Here is a 21,612-nt window from a genome sequence, read left to right as displayed (position 1 = left end):
TCAAACGATTCCCATGCATAGTAAAAATAAATAGTTTTCACTTGTTCCTGTGAAGTTCAGCCAGAAGGAGTTACGCATTCTGATAATGAAGACGACGATATGTACGGGGGCTGGTTTTTTTCCAACTTCCGATATAAAAAAAAGGTTTATATAAAACGATAATTTTATTACCAATAGATTGGTACATTTATGGTTACTTTTCGCATAATCACCGAAGAGCATGAGGCATTTTTCATATCTGTTGACAAGCTTTTCAATACCCATTTCAAAGAAAGTTACCGCCAATGAATTCGAATAGAGTTCAGAACAGATTTGGAACTTCTGAAAATGCCGTAGACAAAGCAGTAATGGTAAATCTGTGGTTATCTTTAACCATTCTCTCAACTCGTTGAACCAGGTCATATGAAATGACAGATTTGCGACCTTGGCCACCTTTATCATGCACATCATTACGGCTATCTTTAAACTTTCAACAACATTCACGCATAGCACCATCTCTCATGAAGTTTTCCCCATGCACACGACTTATTCTTCGATGGATTCCTGAAGCACTTCAGCTTGTAGAAAACGAATCTCACTTCGCAATTCACACTTGGCGGGAGGATAAATAATGGCAGACATGTTTACGTGCATATAGCACAATGCAGACTGACGCCAACAATGGCGGAATGTGTAGTACGAGAGATTCGCAGTCGCCTACAGCGCATGTCCGCCGGAAGTTTGAAAATCCTATATACTTGTAAGATACTTCTTTTATACTTATATTTGTTGTTCAAAAAGACACATACACAAGAAATTTTTTAATCAATTTCATACATCTTCATATAACTAGATAAGTAATCTTCTTATAATATAATTTCCTAAAATCTGCTCTCTTATTATCTTGTCGAGTTCCATTGGAAACTTATATTCGCCATAAAATAAATCCGAGTTTACGACGTATCGACTTGGAAAACAAATTGGAAAGATTTGTCAAAGGACTACACGAATCCAGTTGAAACAATTTTTCATATCTATGAAACTATTTTAAGCAATTCTACTTCTGCACTTCGGTAATACAGGTAAATCTCTACAATTGGAATTGGAATGTTTCCAAACTTGAATTTGAATAATATACACCAGTCATAAAATATTATTGAAATATATTAGATAATTATTCTCATTATTACCATCTAAAACTATGATATAATATTAGATGATTCTTGGTTTCATCATTATGTAAGATAATGAAAATGATAGACTACCGGGAACCTGGTACTTTGGCGAGTAAGCGCCTAGAAATTGAACAATAAGGCATAGTTATTACTTAGTCTTGTGATCTTTTGGATCAACTTTATGAGAAAATTCATAAAAAAGTAGCTGTTTCATTTAAGAAAAAGAAAAATTTTTACACATTCGCCGAGCTCAAGGAAAAATTGCAACATCAACCTTATCCACTAGACCTCTTCTTCTTTATCTTGTTCCTAGTCTTGCATCTTTTAAAGTATAAGACCACAGTAGAAGTCATACAAAATAGGTTTGTTAAGTATGTCTTTTCAGAAATACTATAAAATAAATCCAGATAACAGAAACGTGATTTGACAATACATATCCAAAACTGCTCACAATAATTTTTTTGAAGCGATTTATTTAAAAATGTCGGCTGTATAGCGTTTTTACGTCTTCCTATTTTCAAGATCTACGACTGGACTAACATCTCTTGTAATTTTCTTAATTATAATGATACAACGATTTTTGTTGATTATTTTCAACTTCTATGAAAGTAGGTAGGATTTTCTCGATATATTGATTTTTGACTTCCTTTTTTTATGTAAAAAGCAAGCACAAGATGGTAAAACCTATTACAATCGAGTAGTTCGGCTGTTGGCTGCCTTGTGGAGATGCATGTGGAAGTTTTGAACTTCTGTAGGTTGTAGTATTCGGGAAAAACGTTCCTTGCTAGCTGAATCCACAGGTTTGCACTAGGCAGTATTATGTTAGACTGCTCGCAAGAGCATTTGTCGTGATAGTATCGGGTCAGGTCAGGTATATAGGTTTTTAGTCTTAGAGAGGGCTCTAAGTTTTTGTAAAGCTGCTTCGGCCAGGACTTATTGCTTCTAGCCTAAACACGCAACAAGCGGTGATAGTGATATTTTATATCAAGCAGTATCAAATCCTGAGCTGCAGACCAGTCTACTTTTGTAAAAATATCACCCTGGGTTTTTGCTGCATTAAATTCAATCAGATTGCTTCCACACCACTCCAGAATATTTTTAAGATCAGTATCGATGATGGTGATCTGCAGTTTTGTCGAGTGGATCGTTGTATAGGAAAAAGAGAGTAGGTGACAAGATGCATCGTTGGGAATACCAGCGTTGACCTCAAACCTTTCTAAGGTGAGTCCATCGATAGCAACTTGGACGGATCTGTCTCAAAGAAAGCTGCTAAGCCAATGGATAAGTGAGGATGACAAACCGTATGATCTCCATGTATTTAGAGAGTTGTCAGGTCAAACTTTGTCAAAAGCCATCGATATTTCAAGTGCGATAGCACTGGATTCCCCATATTTCTCTATAGCTTCAGACCATACGATGGTGATATAGGCCAGAAAGCCCATGGTTGAATGACGTTTATGGAAGCCGTATTTATGGTCCCTGACGATGTTAGTAAACTCAAGATGTTCCATTATTTGCGAGTTAATGACTTTCTCCATGATCTTTGCAAGTTTCTGGGACTAAATCAATCGGACGGTAGTTATTAGGAGCCACCTCTTTGCCTTTTTTGGAATGAAATAAACAAGAGAAATTTTCCAATCTGTAGTGGAGAGACCTCTTTTATATGATAGAGAAAAAAACTTTCATGGCGGACTTCTTAGTTCAGCTGCGCCATTCTTCATTACGATTAGTGGTATTCCATCAGGACTATTCAGAAGTTTTGTCATATCTCGGTGTAGAAATTCTATTTCTGGCATATCCTCCAATATGAATTATCCTACCCTATATATTATACGCCCTAGAAAAGTAACACTATTGATAAAAGCATGTGGATACATCACAATATATTTCAGCCAGCATGTAAATATGCCAACGCTCCATTTTCTACGTAATTTCATTGTTTTATCTTATTTGAAAACTGTTCGAAGTAGTTTCGCATGTTGGAACTTGAAGTTCAGTAAAGTTTTTATCAGCCTCGTGACATTGTAGCACTAAAACATCCGTCTGGAGAAATTACCAACTTTTAGAATGGTGAAAACTCGAAAAATCGAGCACAAATAAATTCCAATAACTTTTGAAATGTGGAAGAAATGTTTCACCAAATCTATATACATGTGAAAGTAAAGTTTATACAAGATTCAGATGATACAATATGTTTTCCATATATTCTTCAAAATATATTTTTTTAAATGCATGGCAGATAAAATTAATTTTCAAATCAAAACTTTTTATTTAACGATTTTGCTACAAAAAATAGACTTTTGATTAAGTAATGATTGATTGATTCCTAATATAAACATCTAGTACTCGTCAAGTAATGGATTTGGAGACTATTCTAGGTGTTGAAACAATTATAAGTTCGCTACTTCAAATTTCTTCATTGATTCTATCGATTTGTACATTTTTTGCTGGAAGAGATTTTTTTCTTCTACATAAGAGCCTAATACTCTGTTATTTCTCTCTTAAATTGGTCTATGATTGTACAGATATATGAACTGTCGATTATTTTTAAATTATTATTATTTTTGTGACAAGAACAAAAAATAGATATTTTGAGACTCCTCAAAATAAAAAATGAGCGAAAGATTGATTTATCTACAAACCAAGTTATGAGCTCATAAACTGGTTGGCAAAGACCTCGTTCCAATTCACATACAAATATAGGACACTTCGAAAGAACTTATGGTAAATTTACTCTTGAAAATACAAAATCGTGATCTGTCAGGTCAAGCTGCAAATGGCGAAAAAATATAATAAAAGATGCTTCCTCTTAGAATATAGAAAAAAATAACATTCTTCATACTTTTCTACAGAATAATAACACACATTGAGAAAAAATACTCACCTACACGATAGGAAAGAGAAACCAAAAACCTAACCTAACCTAACCTAACCTCAAACAGTTATTTTATCTGTAATAAGTTGGTATATTAGCTTTCAAATTATGAAATGGTTAGTAATTGAAAAAAAAAATATTCAGAATGATCTGTTAAAATTGGGAAACGTTCTTAAAACCCAAGATAATTGAATTGAAAATATTCCAAATACAGAGATATCCCATGATATTTCACAATAATTTCTATCACTAGGTCCTAAAATTAGTATTAAATATATAATATATATAATAAATATGTTATATATATATATATACATAAATATAATATAAATATGTTCTTTCATAGACAAAGACGAGAAAAATATATCGTTATAGCTAGAACAAACATTTCAACGATATTTGTCTTTTGCCTTAAAATAGGCAAAATAGTAACTAATCACAAGGAGTTAAATATTGACTATAGGGTGCATGAGAAAGCAATTCGAAGTGTAATTCATTCAATTTAACCATCGTTGATATCGGGTGCACTATCTTGGTGACACTGGAGTTTTATTCAACATAATCGTATGAGACCGTTTCTGACGTCGTTCAGCGACTGCAGTCCACTCAGATGATGATCGTTTTGATTCCGGAATGAAGTGATGGATCCATGTTTTATCCATTGTTACATATCGATGCAAAAAATCTGATTTATTATATGTGAACATGGCCAAACTCTGCTCTAAATAATTAACACTTTGTTTTTAATTGACTGTGAGTAAATGTGACACCCACTTTGAAAAATTTAATTCGTGGTCAAATGTTCATGCATAATTGTCTGCCTTCATCTTTGAGGCCTCAGCTATCTTATGCAATTTCAATTTACGATCAGATATAACCAATTTGTGGACTTTTTTGATGTTTTCTGGATTAACCAGCTCATTTAGACGAACAGAACGTCCATAATGATCGAAATACAAACACTTTTGAAGCTCTTGCTGAGCTTGTACAGTATTTTTTCCATCTTGAATCGATGATAAATTGACGAAATTGCTTCGAACTTTCTATTAAACATGTCATGTATCAACTATAACAAATAATGATGTCTAGAGTCTTAAAAAAGTAAGAAGTTAACGGAGAAAGTCACAGGATCATGTTTTAAGTGTTTCAAAAAGAGAATCAGAAGACGATAAAAACCGCCTAAGAATTGATATCAAGTATCAATGTTTAGAATGCAATGAATGATTTTTTCGAATAACAAATAATAGAGAAAATTCTATGCATATGATGAATATTTTCGATTAATTTGGTTTTAGGCTGTTCTGGATATTCGTATGTAAATGCGTTGGAATTTTTTATGTGAAATAATTTGGGTATTTATCCAAAAATCATCCCGCACCCCTATCGACTTGGTGGTGTAAGAGGGAGGTGATTACAATATATAAAAGGTGGAATTAGCCGTCGGTCATTGTTTTTTAAGTTAGGTTAGGTTAGGTTCTACTCAAGAGCACTATTAATACAACATCTTTCCGTGCTCTTTCAACACCCCACCGCCACACTCTTTGATCCTTTTTTCACCTTATTTTACCATAAAAAAAATTATTGAATTTTCAATTTTTACATATGTATTTTCACTATTTAGCTGTTTATTTGTATATATATTTTCAAATAAAATTTATAATTTGTTAACACACGTAATTCCAAAAATATCAAATTTTTATTCTTCAACCCGCTCTTTATTATATATTTTTTTAACCAACGGCTGGAATATTTTTTTATGTGTGTGTTCACTACACTTTTCATTATTATCCCCCACAATCCCAAGTCGATAGGGGTGGGGGATGATTTTCAGATAATGAACATAATTTGTTTTCATGATCAATTTCACTTGAATAACGACGATGTGGAATTTCTTACGTTTTAGTGATACCTCTTATTGATATTTCTGATTAAATATATAAGGACACATACTTGACTAACTTTATAATCATCAAACCCTCTTTCGAACCGTAAATTCCAATATTCGATTAACGAGGACGGAGGAAAGTAACTGGAAAGATACCATTACCTGTGAAATATCGATAGTAGCTTCTCTCTGAAGGACAAAGTTTGCAGAGTATTTTAGATGTATTGATTAACAAGAAGCTTTATCAAAACATTCTTAATGGTTCTTAGAGATTAGTTTGGGATACTTGAGAAAGTTTCGCTCTTAAACTATTCATCAATTTCCTTTGAAGTATGTATGTATTCAACAAAACAAACTACTACAGAATGATGATAATTTCAAAATAAACGAATTTTATATACACTTTTATTTCACTAAACTGCTTCAAGTAAGCATTACTTCAAAAGTTCAGTTTGCCTAATGTATTATTTCAGTTTATTACTGTTGAGTTCTGAGGTATGTATCTTCATTGAAAGTCAGCTCTCTTTATCCCAAGAACATCGTAAATCATCGTGGAAAAATTAGTCCAATTTCTATAAGCTCTGAAACATCCACGTCCATGGAGTGTCTGTATGAGGCGTGTTTCCTGCTTATACACTCAGGTAAATTTTGAATTAATGTTCTCGTCCAGTTGTTTGTGTCTCTCATCTCAGTTACCATCCAAGCATAAGGGTATTTCGAGTTGTAGTTTTGTCAGTTCCTAAGTGATTTTCATGTCGTTCTAAGACCAGCAAATCTATAGGTAGCATTGAATACATCAATGGAAATAGTCGGTGTGAACTTCAGATTATAATTGCTATCTTCTGTTTGCACTGGTGCTGCTTGCCTTTGTTCCCTCCAACACCACAATTTTAGTTAAAAATTATGGTAAACTCAAAATTAGCACTTAATACCATTTTTGGCACCTTTCTAATAAGCGTCAAATATATCGTGACGATGCAATTATGGCATGTCACGTGAATCGCCATTTCCGATTTATTTTCGGAAGCATTGTAAAGTTAGAAGTGGGTATGTTGACGACAATGTTATTTACGGTAGCATAATCATCAGCAGGTAAAAAAGGAGTTGGAGTAGAAGTTGAAGTAGAAGTTGAAGTAGAAGTTGAAGTAGAAGTTGAAGTAGAAGTTGAAGTAGAAGTTGAAGTAGAAGTTGAAGTAGAAGTTGAAGTAGAAGTTGAAGTAGAAGTTGAAGTAGAAGTTGAAGTAGAAGTTGAAGTAGAAGTTGAAGTAGAAGTTGAAGTAGAAGTTGAAGTAGAAGTTGAAGTAGAAGTTGAAGTAGAAGTTGAAGTAGAAGTTGAAGTAGAAGTTGAAGTAGAAGTTGAAGTAGAAGTTGAAGTAGAAGTTGAAGTAGAAGTTGAAGTAGAAGTTGAAGTAGAAGTTGAAGTAGAAGTTGAAGTAGAAGTTGAAGTAGAAGTTGAAGTAGAAGTAGAAGTTGAAGTTGAAGTAGAAGTTGAAGTAGAAGTTGAAGTAGAAGTTGAAGTAGAAGTTGAAGTAGAAGTTGAAGTAGAAGTTGAAGAAGAAGTTGAAGTAGAAGTTGAAGTAGAAGTTGAAGTAGAAGTTGAAGTAGAAGTTGAAGTAGAAGTTGAATTAGAAGTTGAAGTAGAAGTTGAAGTAGAAGTTGAAGGAGAAGTTGAAGTAGAAGTTGAAGTTGAAGTAGAAGTTGAAGTAGAAGTTGAAGTAGAAGTTGAATTAGAAGTTGAAGTAGAAGTTGAAGTAGAAGTTGAAGGAGAAGTTGAAGTAGAAGTTGAAGTTGAAGTAGAAGTTGAAGGAGAAGTTGAAGTAGAAGTTGAAGTAGAAGTTGAAGTAGAAGTTGAAGTAGAAGTTGAAGGAGAAGTTGAAGTAGAAGTTGAAGTAGAAGTTGAAGTAGAAGTTGAAGTAGAAGTTGAAGTAGAAGTTGAAGTAGAAGTTGAAGTAGAAGTTGAAGTAGAAGTTGAAGTAGAAGTTGAAGTAGAAGTTGAAGTAGAAGTTGAAGTAGAAGTTGAAGTAGAAGTTGAAGTAGAAGTTGAAGTAGAAGTTGAAGTAGAAGTTGAAGTAGAAGTTGAAGTAGAAGTTGAAGTAGAAGTTGAAGTAGAAGTTGAAGTAGAAGTTGAAGTAGAAGTTGAAGTAGAAGTTGAAGTAGAAGTTGAAGTAGAAGTTGAAGTAGAAGTTGAAGTAGAAGTTGAAGTAGAAGTTGAAGTAGAAGTTGAAGTAGAAGTTGAAGTAGAAGTTGAAGTAGAAGTTGAAGTAGAAGTTGAAGTAGAAGTTGAAGTAGAAGTTGAAGTAGAAGTTGAAGTAGAAGTTGAAGTAGAAGTTGAAGTAGAAGTTGAAGTAGAAGTTGAAGTAGAAGTTGAAGTAGAAGTTGAAGTAGAAGTTGAAGTAGAAGTTGAAGTAGAAGTTGAAGTAGAAGTTGAAGTAGAAGTTGAAGTAGAAGTTGAAGTAGAAGTTGAAGTAGAAGTTGAAGTAGAAGTTGAAGTTGAAGTAGAAGTTGAAGTAGAAGTTGAAGTTGAAGTAGAAGTTGAAGTAGAAGTTGAAGTAGAAGTTGAAGTAGAAGTTGAAGTAGAAGTTGAAGTAGAAGTTGAAGTAGAAGTTGAAGTAGAAGTTGAAGTAGAAGTTGAAGTTGAAGTAGAAGTTGAAGTAGAAGTTGAAGTAGAAGTTGAAGTAGAAGTTGAAGTAGAAGTTGAAGTAGAAGTTGAAGTAGAAGTTGAAGTAGAAGTTGAAGTAGAAGTTGAAGTAGAAGTTGAAGTAGAAGTTGAAGTAGAAGTTGAAGTAGAAGTTGAAGTAGAAGTTGAAGTAGAAGTTGAAGTAGAAGTTGAAGTAGAAGTTGAAGTAGAAGTTGAAGTAGAAGTTGAAGTAGAAGTTGAAGTAGAAGTTGAAGTAGAAGTTGAAGTAGAAGTTGAAGTAGAAGTTGAAGTAGAAGTTGAAGTAGAAGTTGAAGTAGAAGTTGAAGTAGAAGTTGAAGTAGAAGTTGAAGTAGAAGTTGAAGTAGAAGTTGAAGTAGAAGTTGAAGTAGAAGTTGAAGTAGAAGTTGAAGTAGAAGTTGAAGTAGAAGTTGAAGTAGAAGTTGAAGTAGAAGTTGAAGTAGAAGTTGAAGTAGAAGTTGAAGTAGAAGTTGAAGTAGAAGTTGAAGTAGAAGTTGAAGTAGAAGTTGAAGTAGAAGTTGAAGTAGAAGTTGAAGTAGAAGTTGAAGTAGAAGTTGAAGTAGAAGTTGAAGTAGAAGTTGAAGTAGAAGTTGAAGTAGAAGTTGAAGTAGAAGTTGAAGTAGAAGTTGAAGTAGAAGTTGAAGTAGAAGTTGAAGTAGAAGTTGAAGTAGAAGTTGAAGTAGAAGTTGAAGTAGAAGTTGAAGTAGAAGTTGAAGTAGAAGTTGAAGTAGAAGTTGAAGTAGAAGTTGAAGTAGAAGTTGAAGTAGAAGTTGAAGTAGAAGTTGAAGTAGAAGTTGAAGTAGAAGTTGAAGTAGAAGTTGAAGTAGAAGTTGAAGTAGAAGTTGAAGTAGAAGTTGAAGTAGAAGTTGAAGTAGAAGTTGAAGTAGAAGTTGAAGTAGAAGTTGAAGTAGAAGTTGAAGTAGAAGTTGAAGTAGAAGTTGAAGTAGAAGTTGAAGTAGAAGTTGAAGTAGAAGTTGAAGTAGAAGTTGAAGTAGAAGTTGAAGTAGAAGTTGAAGTAGAAGTTGAAGTAGAAGTTGAAGTAGAAGTTGAAGTAGAAGTTGAAGTAGAAGTTGAAGTAGAAGTTGAAGTAGAAGTTGAAGTAGAAGTTGAAGTAGAAGTTGAAGTAGAAGTTGAAGTAGAAGTTGAAGTAGAAGTTGAAGTAGAAGTTGAAGTAGAAGTTGAAGTAGAAGTTGAAGTAGAAGTTGAAGTAGAAGTTGAAGTAGAAGTTGAAGTAGAAGTTGAAGTAGAAGTTGAAGTAGAAGTTGAAGTAGAAGTTGAAGTAGAAGTTGAAGTAGAAGTTGAAGTAGAAGTTGAAGTAGAAGTTGAAGTAGAAGTTGAAGTAGAAGTTGAAGTAGAAGTTGAAGTAGAAGTTGAAGTAGAAGTTGAAGTAGAAGTTGAAGTAGAAGTTGAAGTAGAAGTTGAAGTAGAAGTTGAAGTAGAAGTTGAAGTAGAAGTTGAAGTAGAAGTTGAAGTAGAAGTTGAAGTAGAAGTTGAAGTAGAAGTTGAAGTAGAAGTTGAAGTAGAAGTTGAAGTAGAAGTTGAAGTAGAAGTTGAAGTAGAAGTTGAAGTAGAAGTTGAAGTAGAAGTTGAAGTAGAAGTTGAAGTAGAAGTTGAAGTAGAAGTTGAAGTAGAAGTTGAAGTAGAAGTTGAAGTAGAAGTTGAAGTAGAAGTTGAAGTAGAAGTTGAAGTAGAAGTTGAAGTAGAAGTTGAAGTAGAAGTTGAAGTAGAAGTTGAAGTAGAAGTTGAAGTAGAAGTTGAAGTAGAAGTTGAAGTAGAAGTTGAAGTAGAAGTTGAAGTAGAAGTTGAAGTAGAAGTTGAAGTAGAAGTTGAAGTAGAAGTTGAAGTAGAAGTTGAAGTAGAAGTTGAAGTAGAAGTTGAAGTAGAAGTTGAAGTAGAAGTTGAAGTAGAAGTTGAAGTAGAAGTTGAAGTAGAAGTTGAAGTAGAAGTTGAAGTAGAAGTTGAAGTAGAAGTTGAAGTAGAAGTTGAAGTAGAAGTTGAAGTAGAAGTTGAAGTAGAAGTTGAAGTAGAAGTTGAAGTAGAAGTTGAAGTAGAAGTTGAAGTAGAAGTTGAAGTAGAAGTTGAAGTAGAAGTTGAAGTAGAAGTTGAAGTAGAAGTTGAAGTAGAAGTTGAAGTAGAAGTTGAAGTAGAAGTTGAAGTAGAAGTTGAAGTAGAAGTTGAAGTAGAAGTTGAAGTAGAAGTTGAAGTAGAAGTTGAAGTAGAAGTTGAAGTAGAAGTTGAAGTAGAAGTTGAAGTAGAAGTTGAAGTAGAAGTTGAAGTAGAAGTTGAAGTAGAAGTTGAAGTAGAAGTTGAAGTAGAAGTTGAAGTAGAAGTTGAAGTAGAAGTTGAAGTAGAAGTTGAAGTAGAAGTTGAAGTAGAAGTTGAAGTAGAAGTTGAAGTAGAAGTTGAAGTAGAAGTTGAAGTAGAAGTTGAAGTAGAAGTTGAAGTAGAAGTTGAAGTAGAAGTTGAAGTAGAAGTTGAAGTAGAAGTTGAAGTAGAAGTTGAAGTAGAAGTTGAAGTAGAAGTTGAAGTAGAAGTTGAAGTAGAAGTTGAAGTAGAAGTTGAAGTAGAAGTTGAAGTAGAAGTTGAAGTAGAAGTTGAAGTAGAAGTTGAAGTAGAAGTTGAAGTAGAAGTTGAAGTAGAAGTTGAAGTAGAAGTTGAAGTAGAAGTTGAAGTAGAAGTTGAAGTAGAAGTTGAAGTAGAAGTTGAAGTAGAAGTTGAAGTAGAAGTTGAAGTAGAAGTTGAAGTAGAAGTTGAAGTAGAAGTTGAAGTAGAAGTTGAAGTAGAAGTTGAAGTAGAAGTTGAAGTAGAAGTTGAAGTAGAAGTTGAAGTAGAAGTTGAAGTAGAAGTTGAAGTAGAAGTTGAAGTAGAAGTTGAAGTAGAAGTTGAAGTAGAAGTTGAAGTAGAAGTTGAAGTAGAAGTTGAAGTAGAAGTTGAAGTAGAAGTTGAAGTAGAAGTTGAAGTAGAAGTTGAAGTAGAAGTTGAAGTAGAAGTTGAAGTAGAAGTTGAAGTAGAAGTTGAAGTAGAAGTTGAAGTAGAAGTTGAAGTAGAAGTTGAAGTAGAAGTTGAAGTAGAAGTTGAAGTAGAAGTTGAAGTAGAAGTTGAAGTAGAAGTTGAAGTAGAAGTTGAAGTAGAAGTTGAAGTAGAAGTTGAAGTAGAAGTTGAAGTAGAAGTTGAAGTAGAAGTTGAAGTAGAAGTTGAAGTAGAAGTTGAAGTAGAAGTTGAAGTAGAAGTTGAAGTAGAAGTTGAAGTAGAAGTTGAAGTAGAAGTTGAAGTAGAAGTTGAAGTAGAAGTTGAAGTAGAAGTTGAAGTAGAAGTTGAAGTAGAAGTTGAAGTAGAAGTTGAAGTAGAAGTTGAAGTAGAAGTTGAAGTAGAAGTTGAAGTAGAAGTTGAAGTAGAAGTTGAAGTAGAAGTTGAAGTAGAAGTTGAAGTAGAAGTTGAAGTAGAAGTTGAAGTAGAAGTTGAAGTAGAAGTTGAAGTAGAAGTTGAAGTAGAAGTTGAAGTAGAAGTTGAAGTAGAAGTTGAAGTAGAAGTTGAAGTAGAAGTTGAAGTAGAAGTTGAAGTAGAAGTTGAAGTAGAAGTTGAAGTAGAAGTTGAAGTAGAAGTTGAAGTAGAAGTTGAAGTAGAAGTTGAAGTAGAAGTTGAAGTAGAAGTTGAAGTAGAAGTTGAAGTAGAAGTTGAAGTAGAAGTTGAAGTAGAAGTTGAAGTAGAAGTTGAAGTAGAAGTTGAAGTAGAAGTTGAAGTAGAAGTTGAAGTAGAAGTTGAAGTAGAAGTTGAAGTAGAAGTTGAAGTAGAAGTTGAAGTAGAAGTTGAAGTAGAAGTTGAAGTAGAAGTTGAAGTAGAAGTTGAAGTAGAAGTTGAAGTAGAAGTTGAAGTAGAAGTTGAAGTAGAAGTTGAAGTAGAAGTTGAAGTAGAAGTTGAAGTAGAAGTTGAAGTAGAAGTTGAAGTAGAAGTTGAAGTAGAAGTTGAAGTAGAAGTTGAAGTAGAAGTTGAAGTAGAAGTTGAAGAAGAAGTTGAAGTAGAAGTTGAAGTAGAAGTTGAAGTAGAAGTTGAAGTAGAAGTTGAAGTAGAAGTTGAAGTAGAAGTTGAAGTAGAAGTTGAAGTAGAAGTTGAAGTAGAAGTTGAAGTAGAAGTTGAAGTAGAAATGAAGTAGAAGTTGAAGTAGAAGTTGAAGTAGAAGTTGAAGTAGAAGTTGAAGTAGAAGTTGAAGTAGAAGTTGAAGTGGAAGTTGAAGTGGAAGTTGAAGTAGAAGTTGAAGTAGAAGTTGAAGTAGAAGTTGAAGTTGTCTTTTCACCATTCTGCAATTGTTTTTTAACAGCAATGTTATTTTCAACATAGTCCTCCGCTACCGCTTCTGATTTCCAGTCTCCATGTTGTTTTAGTTGAAGAGTATCTCCTCCATCATCTCCTGAAATAGTCGCCTGAGACCTTCTAAAACTTACTACACATTTGTGCAATTGTCATTTGCCTTAAAACATTTAAGTTTCGAATACAAACACAGAGGATCCATTATCACAAACTTCCGTGATGAGCTACTCGTTCTAATATTAATAACATTGGTATCATCATCAGTAAGTAGCAAGCTACACAATTCATCACCATGATGAGCGCTTGCTACTCCTCTTGACAAAACAACTTGAAATTTTCGAATATTAGAGTAAGGTTATTATTAAATAAAAAGAAATCACTCATTTTGATCGCTATATTATCAGTTGCTTTTGTTGAAAATTTTTTGATATCTTATGAGAAGATAGAAGATTTAAAGTTTGTAATTGGCATTTTATTGAATTGAAAAATTCGGATATGTCGATGCTCTCTCTCAGCAAAAACTTTTCCACCTCTCTCAAAATCCATCAGAATCAGTTATGTTTTGTCTCTAAATTCGAGTTAACTGAATAATTCGCTAGAATATAATTTGCAATATGCTATAGGGAGTAATAAGTATTTGAGTTATTTTCATAGTTTCGATGAAGGGTTTCAACACAAGGAATTAATCTACCCGTCAAATACCTGACATAATCTTCCACAGTCTTTAATAAAATCTCTTGATGAATAGATATTCGCAAACTCTGATTAAAATTCTCAAAATCCCTGGAGCAATTATTACATAGTTGTTACATTCCGAGATAATTTCAACGAAAATAGCTCAACAATTTTGAATTAGATAGGAAACATTTTTTTTTATTTTCAACACATGAATCTATGAAAATATCGTCTTTTCATATTTTTTATACGGTTGTACAAAAGGGAAAAGGATCCAAAGAATACTGTTTCAAATTTCAAAATAATCAATTTCAAGCATAATTCATACCAGTGAAGACATTGACAATTTACATATTATATCAATCAATAGACCACCTACAACATGAATTTCAAAATCACGATCTGTTTTAACAAAAAAAAATTTGTCCTTACCTTACCAATTGAAGTAGTCCTTGAAGTACCTTATTATCCCACACAACTGTCCTCCATTCTACTCGATGTTGAGTTTTTTTGCCAGTTTTGGAAGCCTAATTCTTTCTAAGCCCTGTTCTATTGTGTCCTGTCATCTTCTTGGTCTTCGTAGTCATTCGGGTAGTTTTCGACCATCCTGGCTTCGTAGTTGAGCGAGTTTGACTCCCGAGTTTGATCTCTGCTACCAAAATGCTCCATACAGGGCGTAAACCTCACCGTTACTGCGCAATCCTTTTCAATCTTGAATTGAGCCATAGATGCGACGAATTACTTTCTTCTCCCACGAGTTGAGTCTTAGTTCCTCTATAGCAGTCTTTGCCCAGGTTTCAGGAGCATACATGACGACTAGCGTTAGTACTGTAGAGTAGATCCTCTCTTTTATGTACCTGCTAAATAGGCGGAATTTCAGAATCTTAAAGGCACTGCAATACGCCTTGTTTTTAGCTTTCACTCTCTCCTTCACCTCCAGTATAGTCTTAGTGTTTTCTGTTATAATAGAGCCAATATATTTCAAGTTGTTAACTCGCTCGAGGGTGTAGTTAACTACCGTAAACTATGCCGTGTCTGCGTGGTCTCGGCTGCGCGACATGAGTATGTACTTTGCTTTAACTTTGTTTACACTGGGCTCTCTCGTTTGGTTTTTCATTGAAAGTCCGGAAGTCCTCTCTAAGCTCTATTTTCCTTCTGCTTGGCAGTTCGACATCGTAGGTCACCGTCTGTCTTAATTGGTTGAGTAGGGTTCTTCTCAGGTTGGTCTACAGCCTCCTAAATATTATTTTAAGATCAGGCTGAACAGAATACAAGAAAAAGCGTCCCCTTGCTTCAGACGAAATGTGTGTGTATAAGTCTTTTATCACAATATGCTATTTATTCTTGTCTTACTACAAAAAAATGTTTTTTATCCACTTATTTGATATGTATGTTCCCATCAATTTACCTAATAAACAGGCTCAGATATTTGTAGCTAGTGGAAAATAATTTAATTTGTAAAGGTAATCCTGAAGCTTACACGTTACACCAATATCGTTATCATCTACCGTTTTTGGCGCCTCAGGCGGGCATTTCTCATCTCGTTAACATCAACGTTGTGTGTGAGAGAGGGATAGTTAAATAAGCACATTCGTTTAGATGTTACGTAACAAAAATTGCAATTTATTTTCTATTCGTGATGAGAGTCAACTTAGATTTAATACAAAAACAACGAGAATATTACTATATACCAATCTATTATCTGATAATAATAATCCAATACCGATTACAAAACATATAACAACGAAGTTGATAGAAGTGCTGAAACCGTTTGACATGATCATCACTCACGATGTATGAAGAAAAGTGAAGAAGAGAAAATAACAAATTAATTAAGAATATTTCAGAATATTGTTACGAAATTAAATGAAACTGGAAGGGTGAGGGATGCTTCAAATTCTGTCATTAGGAAGCAACCCTCATAAAACTACAATAGTAATTGCTTTATAATAAAACATTTTTTAATCGTTTGCTGCAGACATACAAGTGCAGCTTGATCATGAAATCTCAGGAGATGATCCGAACAGACGTTTGGAATCTTCATGAGGCATTCTGATGAGATTTGAAATTGATCGCTAAGCTGTTGAATTTAGAATATCTTTGTTTAGTAGTGTATCCAAACATTGCGGTATTCCTGGATCCAAGTAGGTAATAGGGGAAAATTGAAAAAGATGAAAAGATAAAAAAAACTTTTTTTTTACCAAGAAAAACACAAGATGAGGTAATAAATTCCTTAAAAATATAATATTTTATTAATGGAAAGTAAATAATCAGGTAAGTAATTTAGTTACATTTTACAAACGATTCATCGAAAACCCATAATACATAAAAAATGAATTTACTGTTCAATTTCAGTATTATCGGGTTCTGCCAGAGAAGCGCGGACTGATTTGAAACTCAGAAGCTCCTCATAAAAAGACTTGTATGCCCTGGGCATTGATTGCATAGTTGCAATAAATCTCTTTTTCTTCTCACCTCCTATATACAAATCTGACCATCGTATGGCATAAAAGGTTTGGGAGTAAAGAAATTTTTTCCTCGTTTTCGTTTTCGGATCAAAACATCGAAATCAATGTCATCAAAATTACTTTTGACAAAAATTTAATTCAATTCAGATTTCCGATTGAAATCACATACAAGAATTGAAACTTTTTGAGTTTTTCTTTCTCTCAGTGGTTTCTGGTACAAACTTGTCTTTATAAGGATTAAAATTTGAAAAATCATCATGCTAGAGCCTAGTCATATTGAAAGGTTTGGGTTTTGTACGCGGCAATCTGATCCATTGGTCCCAGTCAGAGGTTACGTGTTCTGGTATATTTTTTGCTTTAGCCTCAATCTTAGAGTGGACCGCGTCATACTCCATTTGCGAATGGCCTGACTCAAAATAAAAACTATTAATAGTTTCTAAATGAGAGTGTATGTATAACGCAAACAGACACATGCAAGAAAAGCGCATTCAACTGTCTTAGTGGTAATGAAAACTAACGAAACTGGCATTTTCACTAGTTTAGATTATAACGCTTAGGAATTTTTTTATTTGTTTACTTGGGTAAACTATTGAATATCATATTCGTAAATATAGCATAACTTAATCGGGAAAAGCTGTAAATTCGTGAAAATGACATTGGCTTACAACCATTTAACAGATTCATCACATTACCAGTAGTTAGTACTACGGGAAACCATCGAACTTGAAAAACGCGATCTTTCACATTCGTTATTTTAGCATGGGGCTAACGATATTAAAGAAAGGTGAATTGGAAAACTTGGATCAATGAAGTGGTCTACTTGATCGTACCACTTTTGATTTACTATGTGGGAGCATTAAAGAGGTTGGGTCTCCGTTAACACACTAGACAATTTGAAAAACTTAATGGTAGAAATTGGACATGAAAGATACGTATAACTCATACAACTTTTCGTATGTGATAATTATTTTTTTAAAATACAGATAAACAAGATTTATCTGAGAACGTAAAAAGTTCTAAGTTTCTCATTTAAACGCAAATATTCATAACTTTGACAAATTCTATTATTTTACTTCTGTCAGAAGACGCGCAAGTTAATGAACTGTTTAACCTGTTTTTACATTTTTTTCTTCAAAAATAAACACGATACGTTTTACATCACTCTATGATGAGTACAACTGTATATTTAAAAAGAAAAATCTCAGATATCACACGCAATATTACTTAAGTGACGTACTCCATCCACATGTGCGGCTTACATAGTTTTGTCGTTAAAGCAAAAAATCGTATCCCATAATGACAGGTATATTGAAGTGGCTTACGAGGTGTTGATATTTGTCATAACCAAAAGTGCAAGCATGAGCGATGATATCAGAAAAAAACAATGAATCAGATTTGAGAGCTACTCAAGTTACCAGGAAGAAAATAAACAGTATGAAGACCACTTCTTGTAGATCAAGTAGCGTCAGTGAAGAAAATGAGAATAAAAACATTAAAAGAAACATTTAAAATAACTGTTGAAGAGCGAAAGAGTAGTTTTCTTCGTGAGAAGAGGACAAAAGCCCATATAGGATTTTACGATGGGCCCAGTATAGGCCCAGACTTGGGCCAAGTATCTACAACTCTGGCCCTAGCTTGGAAGCCGTTATTGGCCCAGACCTGGTGGGACTCTGGGATGATAACAATGTCTCTCGCTTGGTGAGTAAGCCTGGACCAGGCCCGTTTGCCTAGGTAAACCCAAGACTGATCTGCAGCTCTGGACCAGGCTGGTTGCTTGTAAAGATAAATTTTTAATATATTGTTAATAGAATTAGTTTTATGACAAAATCCTATCAATGCGCTCTACTAATTAATGAACATAAAAATATTAGTTAAATAATTAAATATATGAAGAAATGATACTATTTTTTATTATTCTATTTTTTATTGTCTTTTGTGCATAAAAGAATGTTCTGCCAAGCCTGGCTGACTACAGGATGGCCGAGGTCGGGTTACCCAGAGTTCAGCCCGGCTTGGGTTACTATAGGATGTCCAAGGTAAGGTTATATAGAGTTCAGCCAAGCCTGGCTGACTACAGGATGGCCGAGGTCGGGTTACCCAGAGTTCAGCTCGGCTTGGGTTACTATAGGATGTCCAAGGTAAGGTTATATAGAGTTCAGCCAAGCTTGGCTGACTATAGATTGGTCTGAGCTAAGTCATCCAGATTTCAACCAGGATTGGACCATTATTGGTTTGCCAAAGATTCCAATATTTTTTGTAGAAATAGCTTTTTGAAAAGTTTTTGGAAAATGATTCGGAATTAGCGCAAAGTTTATATGTTTACTGAGCAAACCCCAAATATTGTTCAGTCTTCTATCTATCCTAGAAACGGGATCACCTTTTTTGAAACACGCTGTATATGCAATAATGTTAAACCAGTGAATTTTCTTCATTAATATGGTTTTGGAAATTATTTCAAAATTTGTAAGCTACTTGATGCTTATAAGTAAAATCCAGATCGAGTTTATATAAATTTTCAAAATTTTAAGCATTCCTCTTCCACAATTGAAATGCTTGAATGTAATCTTATCATATTTCTGCCGACTTGAGCTGCTTTATCTAATGAACGTGACTTTTTTGTTTCAGATAATCTTCAATAATGGCTGCGTTCGTAGCGAAACAAATGGTTGGAAACAAATTAAACGCCGTTAAAGGTAAATAATAGGGTTTTTTGCATGCCACTAGCGTATTCCATTATAAGGAAAATTTCTAGGTCACAATACGGAAGGTATAAAATATGTCGCCAGTACAATTTCGTTGTGAAAACGTTTAGGGACTTTTAAATTTCGTAATAAAATTTTATTTTGCGGTTTAAAATGAAAAATCAGCAGTATACAACAAGCTTTAGATAAATATTGTGAAGAGTTTTTTTTAGGTATACAATGCCATATAAATTCATTTTTAGCGTTATTATGTACTATATGTGAAAAAAACCTTGAATAGATCGATTTTTATTGTTGAATTAAAAATTTACTGTATGGTAATATTATCCCCTTCCTGAATTATAAGCACCTTCTCGAAAATTTCAAATGAGAAAGGGGGTCGTGTGGCACCTTGTTGGAAAGGGATTTTAGTGTTTTGTTCAGTAAAGTTTTTTCAAATTTGGTGCAATCATAAATGATAAAATGAATTTTTGAGATGTAAGATTGTGATAATGTCTCTATCACAAAACACCAAATATACAATTGATATGAATCAAGTAGTCTACTGTCATTTGGGTTTTAAAAGTAAAAAAATATTGAAAAACCAGATAGAAATTTTCAATTTACTGATAGAAAAAAGTTAGGTGTCCTCCTAGAGATTGAGGAAAGTCCGCATAAAACAAATCGAGAACTTGCCGCCGACGATGATGTAAGTAAATAATCTATTTTGAGAGTTTTACATAAAGAAAAGTACCACCTTTACAAAGTTCATTTGGTTCAGGAGTTAAATGAAGATGATCCTGATAGAACAAGATAAAATTATTGGTTCTTATTTTTGTGAGAGTACAGTTTTTGGTGAGATTTATCTAGATTTTTTGAGTAAATTCTTAGTGCCTACATTACAGAGATTTTTTCCTGATGTTAATCATACAAATGAGATAGATCCATCTATTTATTACCAACAAGACGAAGCTCCACTATCAAAAATGATTTGAACGTAGTCAGAAATTATTCAAACGGTTTTTTCCAATAGGTGAATTGGAAGACGTAGAACGATCGAATGACCGGATAGATCCCACGATTTGACTCCTCTTGATTACTTTTTTTAAATCTAAAGTATATCCTAATAGACCAGACAATATTGCTAATTTGAATGCCAGGATAATGGAAGAAATCAACAAAATAACTACTGAGGTTATACAAAATGTTGTACAAGGATTCTAAAATCGCCTCGGTTATTAATCAGAATTAAATGGAGGTAATTTTTAACATTTAATTGAAATGTAAAATACATTCTTAATATTATGCGACATTCTTATCTCCATTTTATTTGAAGTTCTGTGAGAGAAACATTAACAAAATTTTATATTTTAAGAAACAGTTTTGTCAGTTATGATTGTACCAAATTTGAGAAAACTTCAAATTGCTGAACAGATTTCCTTATAAAAAGGTTTCATACTGTAAATTTATGAAAAAAAATTGACCTGTTTCAGGTTTTTTTCGCATAGTACATAATAACGCTAAAATTGAATTTATTCCATAGATATGGACCGCATTGTATAAATATACGGTGTGGAACATCCAAATGGAATAAATTAGTTTATAAATAAAAGATGGCATGTCGATTTTTTCTTCACGAGTGTAGTTTACCGTTGTTATTCAATTATTGCAGTACACTCAAAATATTACTTTGAACCTTTCTATTTACTGGTGAAATTCACCATCAACTGACGCATCCATTGCAATCCAATCCAACATTGACTCTTAGTTAACGTTGCCTGTTTCTACTAAAGTTACAACTAATCATTTTGATTAAAAATACAATAAAATTCTGAAATATGAAATTTTTGACATACGATTTTTTGCAATATAAACAGCGACATGTGAAGTAAATTATATCTCTAACTAAAAGTATCATAAATCTTTAGCTAACCGTATGATAGACATTTTTCGTGTTATTAAAGTTTTTCTTTTTGTTACAAACTTGATCCCTTCTTTGTGAAAAGCATATTTTCTCTTTGTACCGTCAACTAACTAGTAAATATCGATCGTATTTAATCATTATTTACTGAAAGAGATGATTTTATTTCCAAAAATTTCATCTTGTACTACGATTATTGAAACCAACGCACGTTTTGCTTCGCTATAAAAAATTTCCCCTCCTGATGGTTGAACATTGTGATACTGTACTTTACGATCGCAATAAGAAAGTCAAATACAATTTTCCAAAGTGTTTGTGCTAGCTATACTGAAAAAGCGAACCAAGGACACTAACAGAGATACATTGAGAGATACTTTGATTGCGTAATTTCGTCGTGTCGTTGGTGCCAATTTAGCATCATGTCGTAGTCTACATAATACGATGGAATGGGAAAGAAACGACTGCTCATTGGAGAATTCAAAATGAGACATCGACGATTTATGGTTATACTGTACATTTTCAATCGTTTCGTCGAATGGAAAGACTTTGATTTATTTATGAAACTCAATAGATGGTACGGCTTATGCTGAACGATCTCATTTCTTATTCGATGAAATAAATAAATAACATAGGAAAGGGATTTTTCATTTCGGTTATTATTTCATATCACACATGATAGTTCTAGATAAAAAAATGACACAAACCTTCTCCTTAGCCAGTGCTTACCCACATTTAATTCAAGAAGTAAAGCGTTAAGATGAAGCTTTTCAGCTCTTAGGCTACAACTTCATCAGCTGTATCTGTGCTACACATATTTAAGAAAATACTGGCCCCCTCCTACACGGCTTTTCATTTGTGTATATCATGGTGCCTCCGATTTGGACCAATAACGATTCCGCGCCCAGTTTCGCCTGAGATCGTTATAGAAATTAACTGTACCGTACAAATTGTTAAATATATAATAAGTCATATTACCACAGGAAGAGTACTCA

At 33.4% G+C, this 21,612-nt stretch overlaps 1 protein-coding gene across 7 annotated transcripts in view; it reads left to right on the top strand.

Moving 5' to 3' along the window:
- The window catches only part of LOC130895714 (complexin), a 552,249-nt gene that overhangs the window by 203,893 nt on the left and 326,744 nt on the right, over window positions 1-21,612 (top strand). For all 7 annotated transcript variants that reach the window (XM_057803198.1, XM_057803197.1, XM_057803194.1 and 4 more), the window contains one exon: window positions 18,644-18,711. In XM_057803198.1, coding sequence (XP_057659181.1) covers window positions 18,657-18,711 — 55 coding nt within the window. In that variant the 5' untranslated portion in view covers window positions 18,644-18,656. The remainder of the gene's footprint in view (window positions 1-18,643; window positions 18,712-21,612) is intronic.

Source organism: Diorhabda carinulata, chromosome 6, assembly GCF_026250575.1.
Source record: "Diorhabda carinulata isolate Delta chromosome 6, icDioCari1.1, whole genome shotgun sequence".
In the NCBI taxonomy this organism is placed as follows: Eukaryota; Metazoa; Arthropoda; class Insecta; order Coleoptera; family Chrysomelidae; genus Diorhabda; species Diorhabda carinulata.
This window is presented reverse-complemented; position numbering and strand designations above follow the sequence as displayed.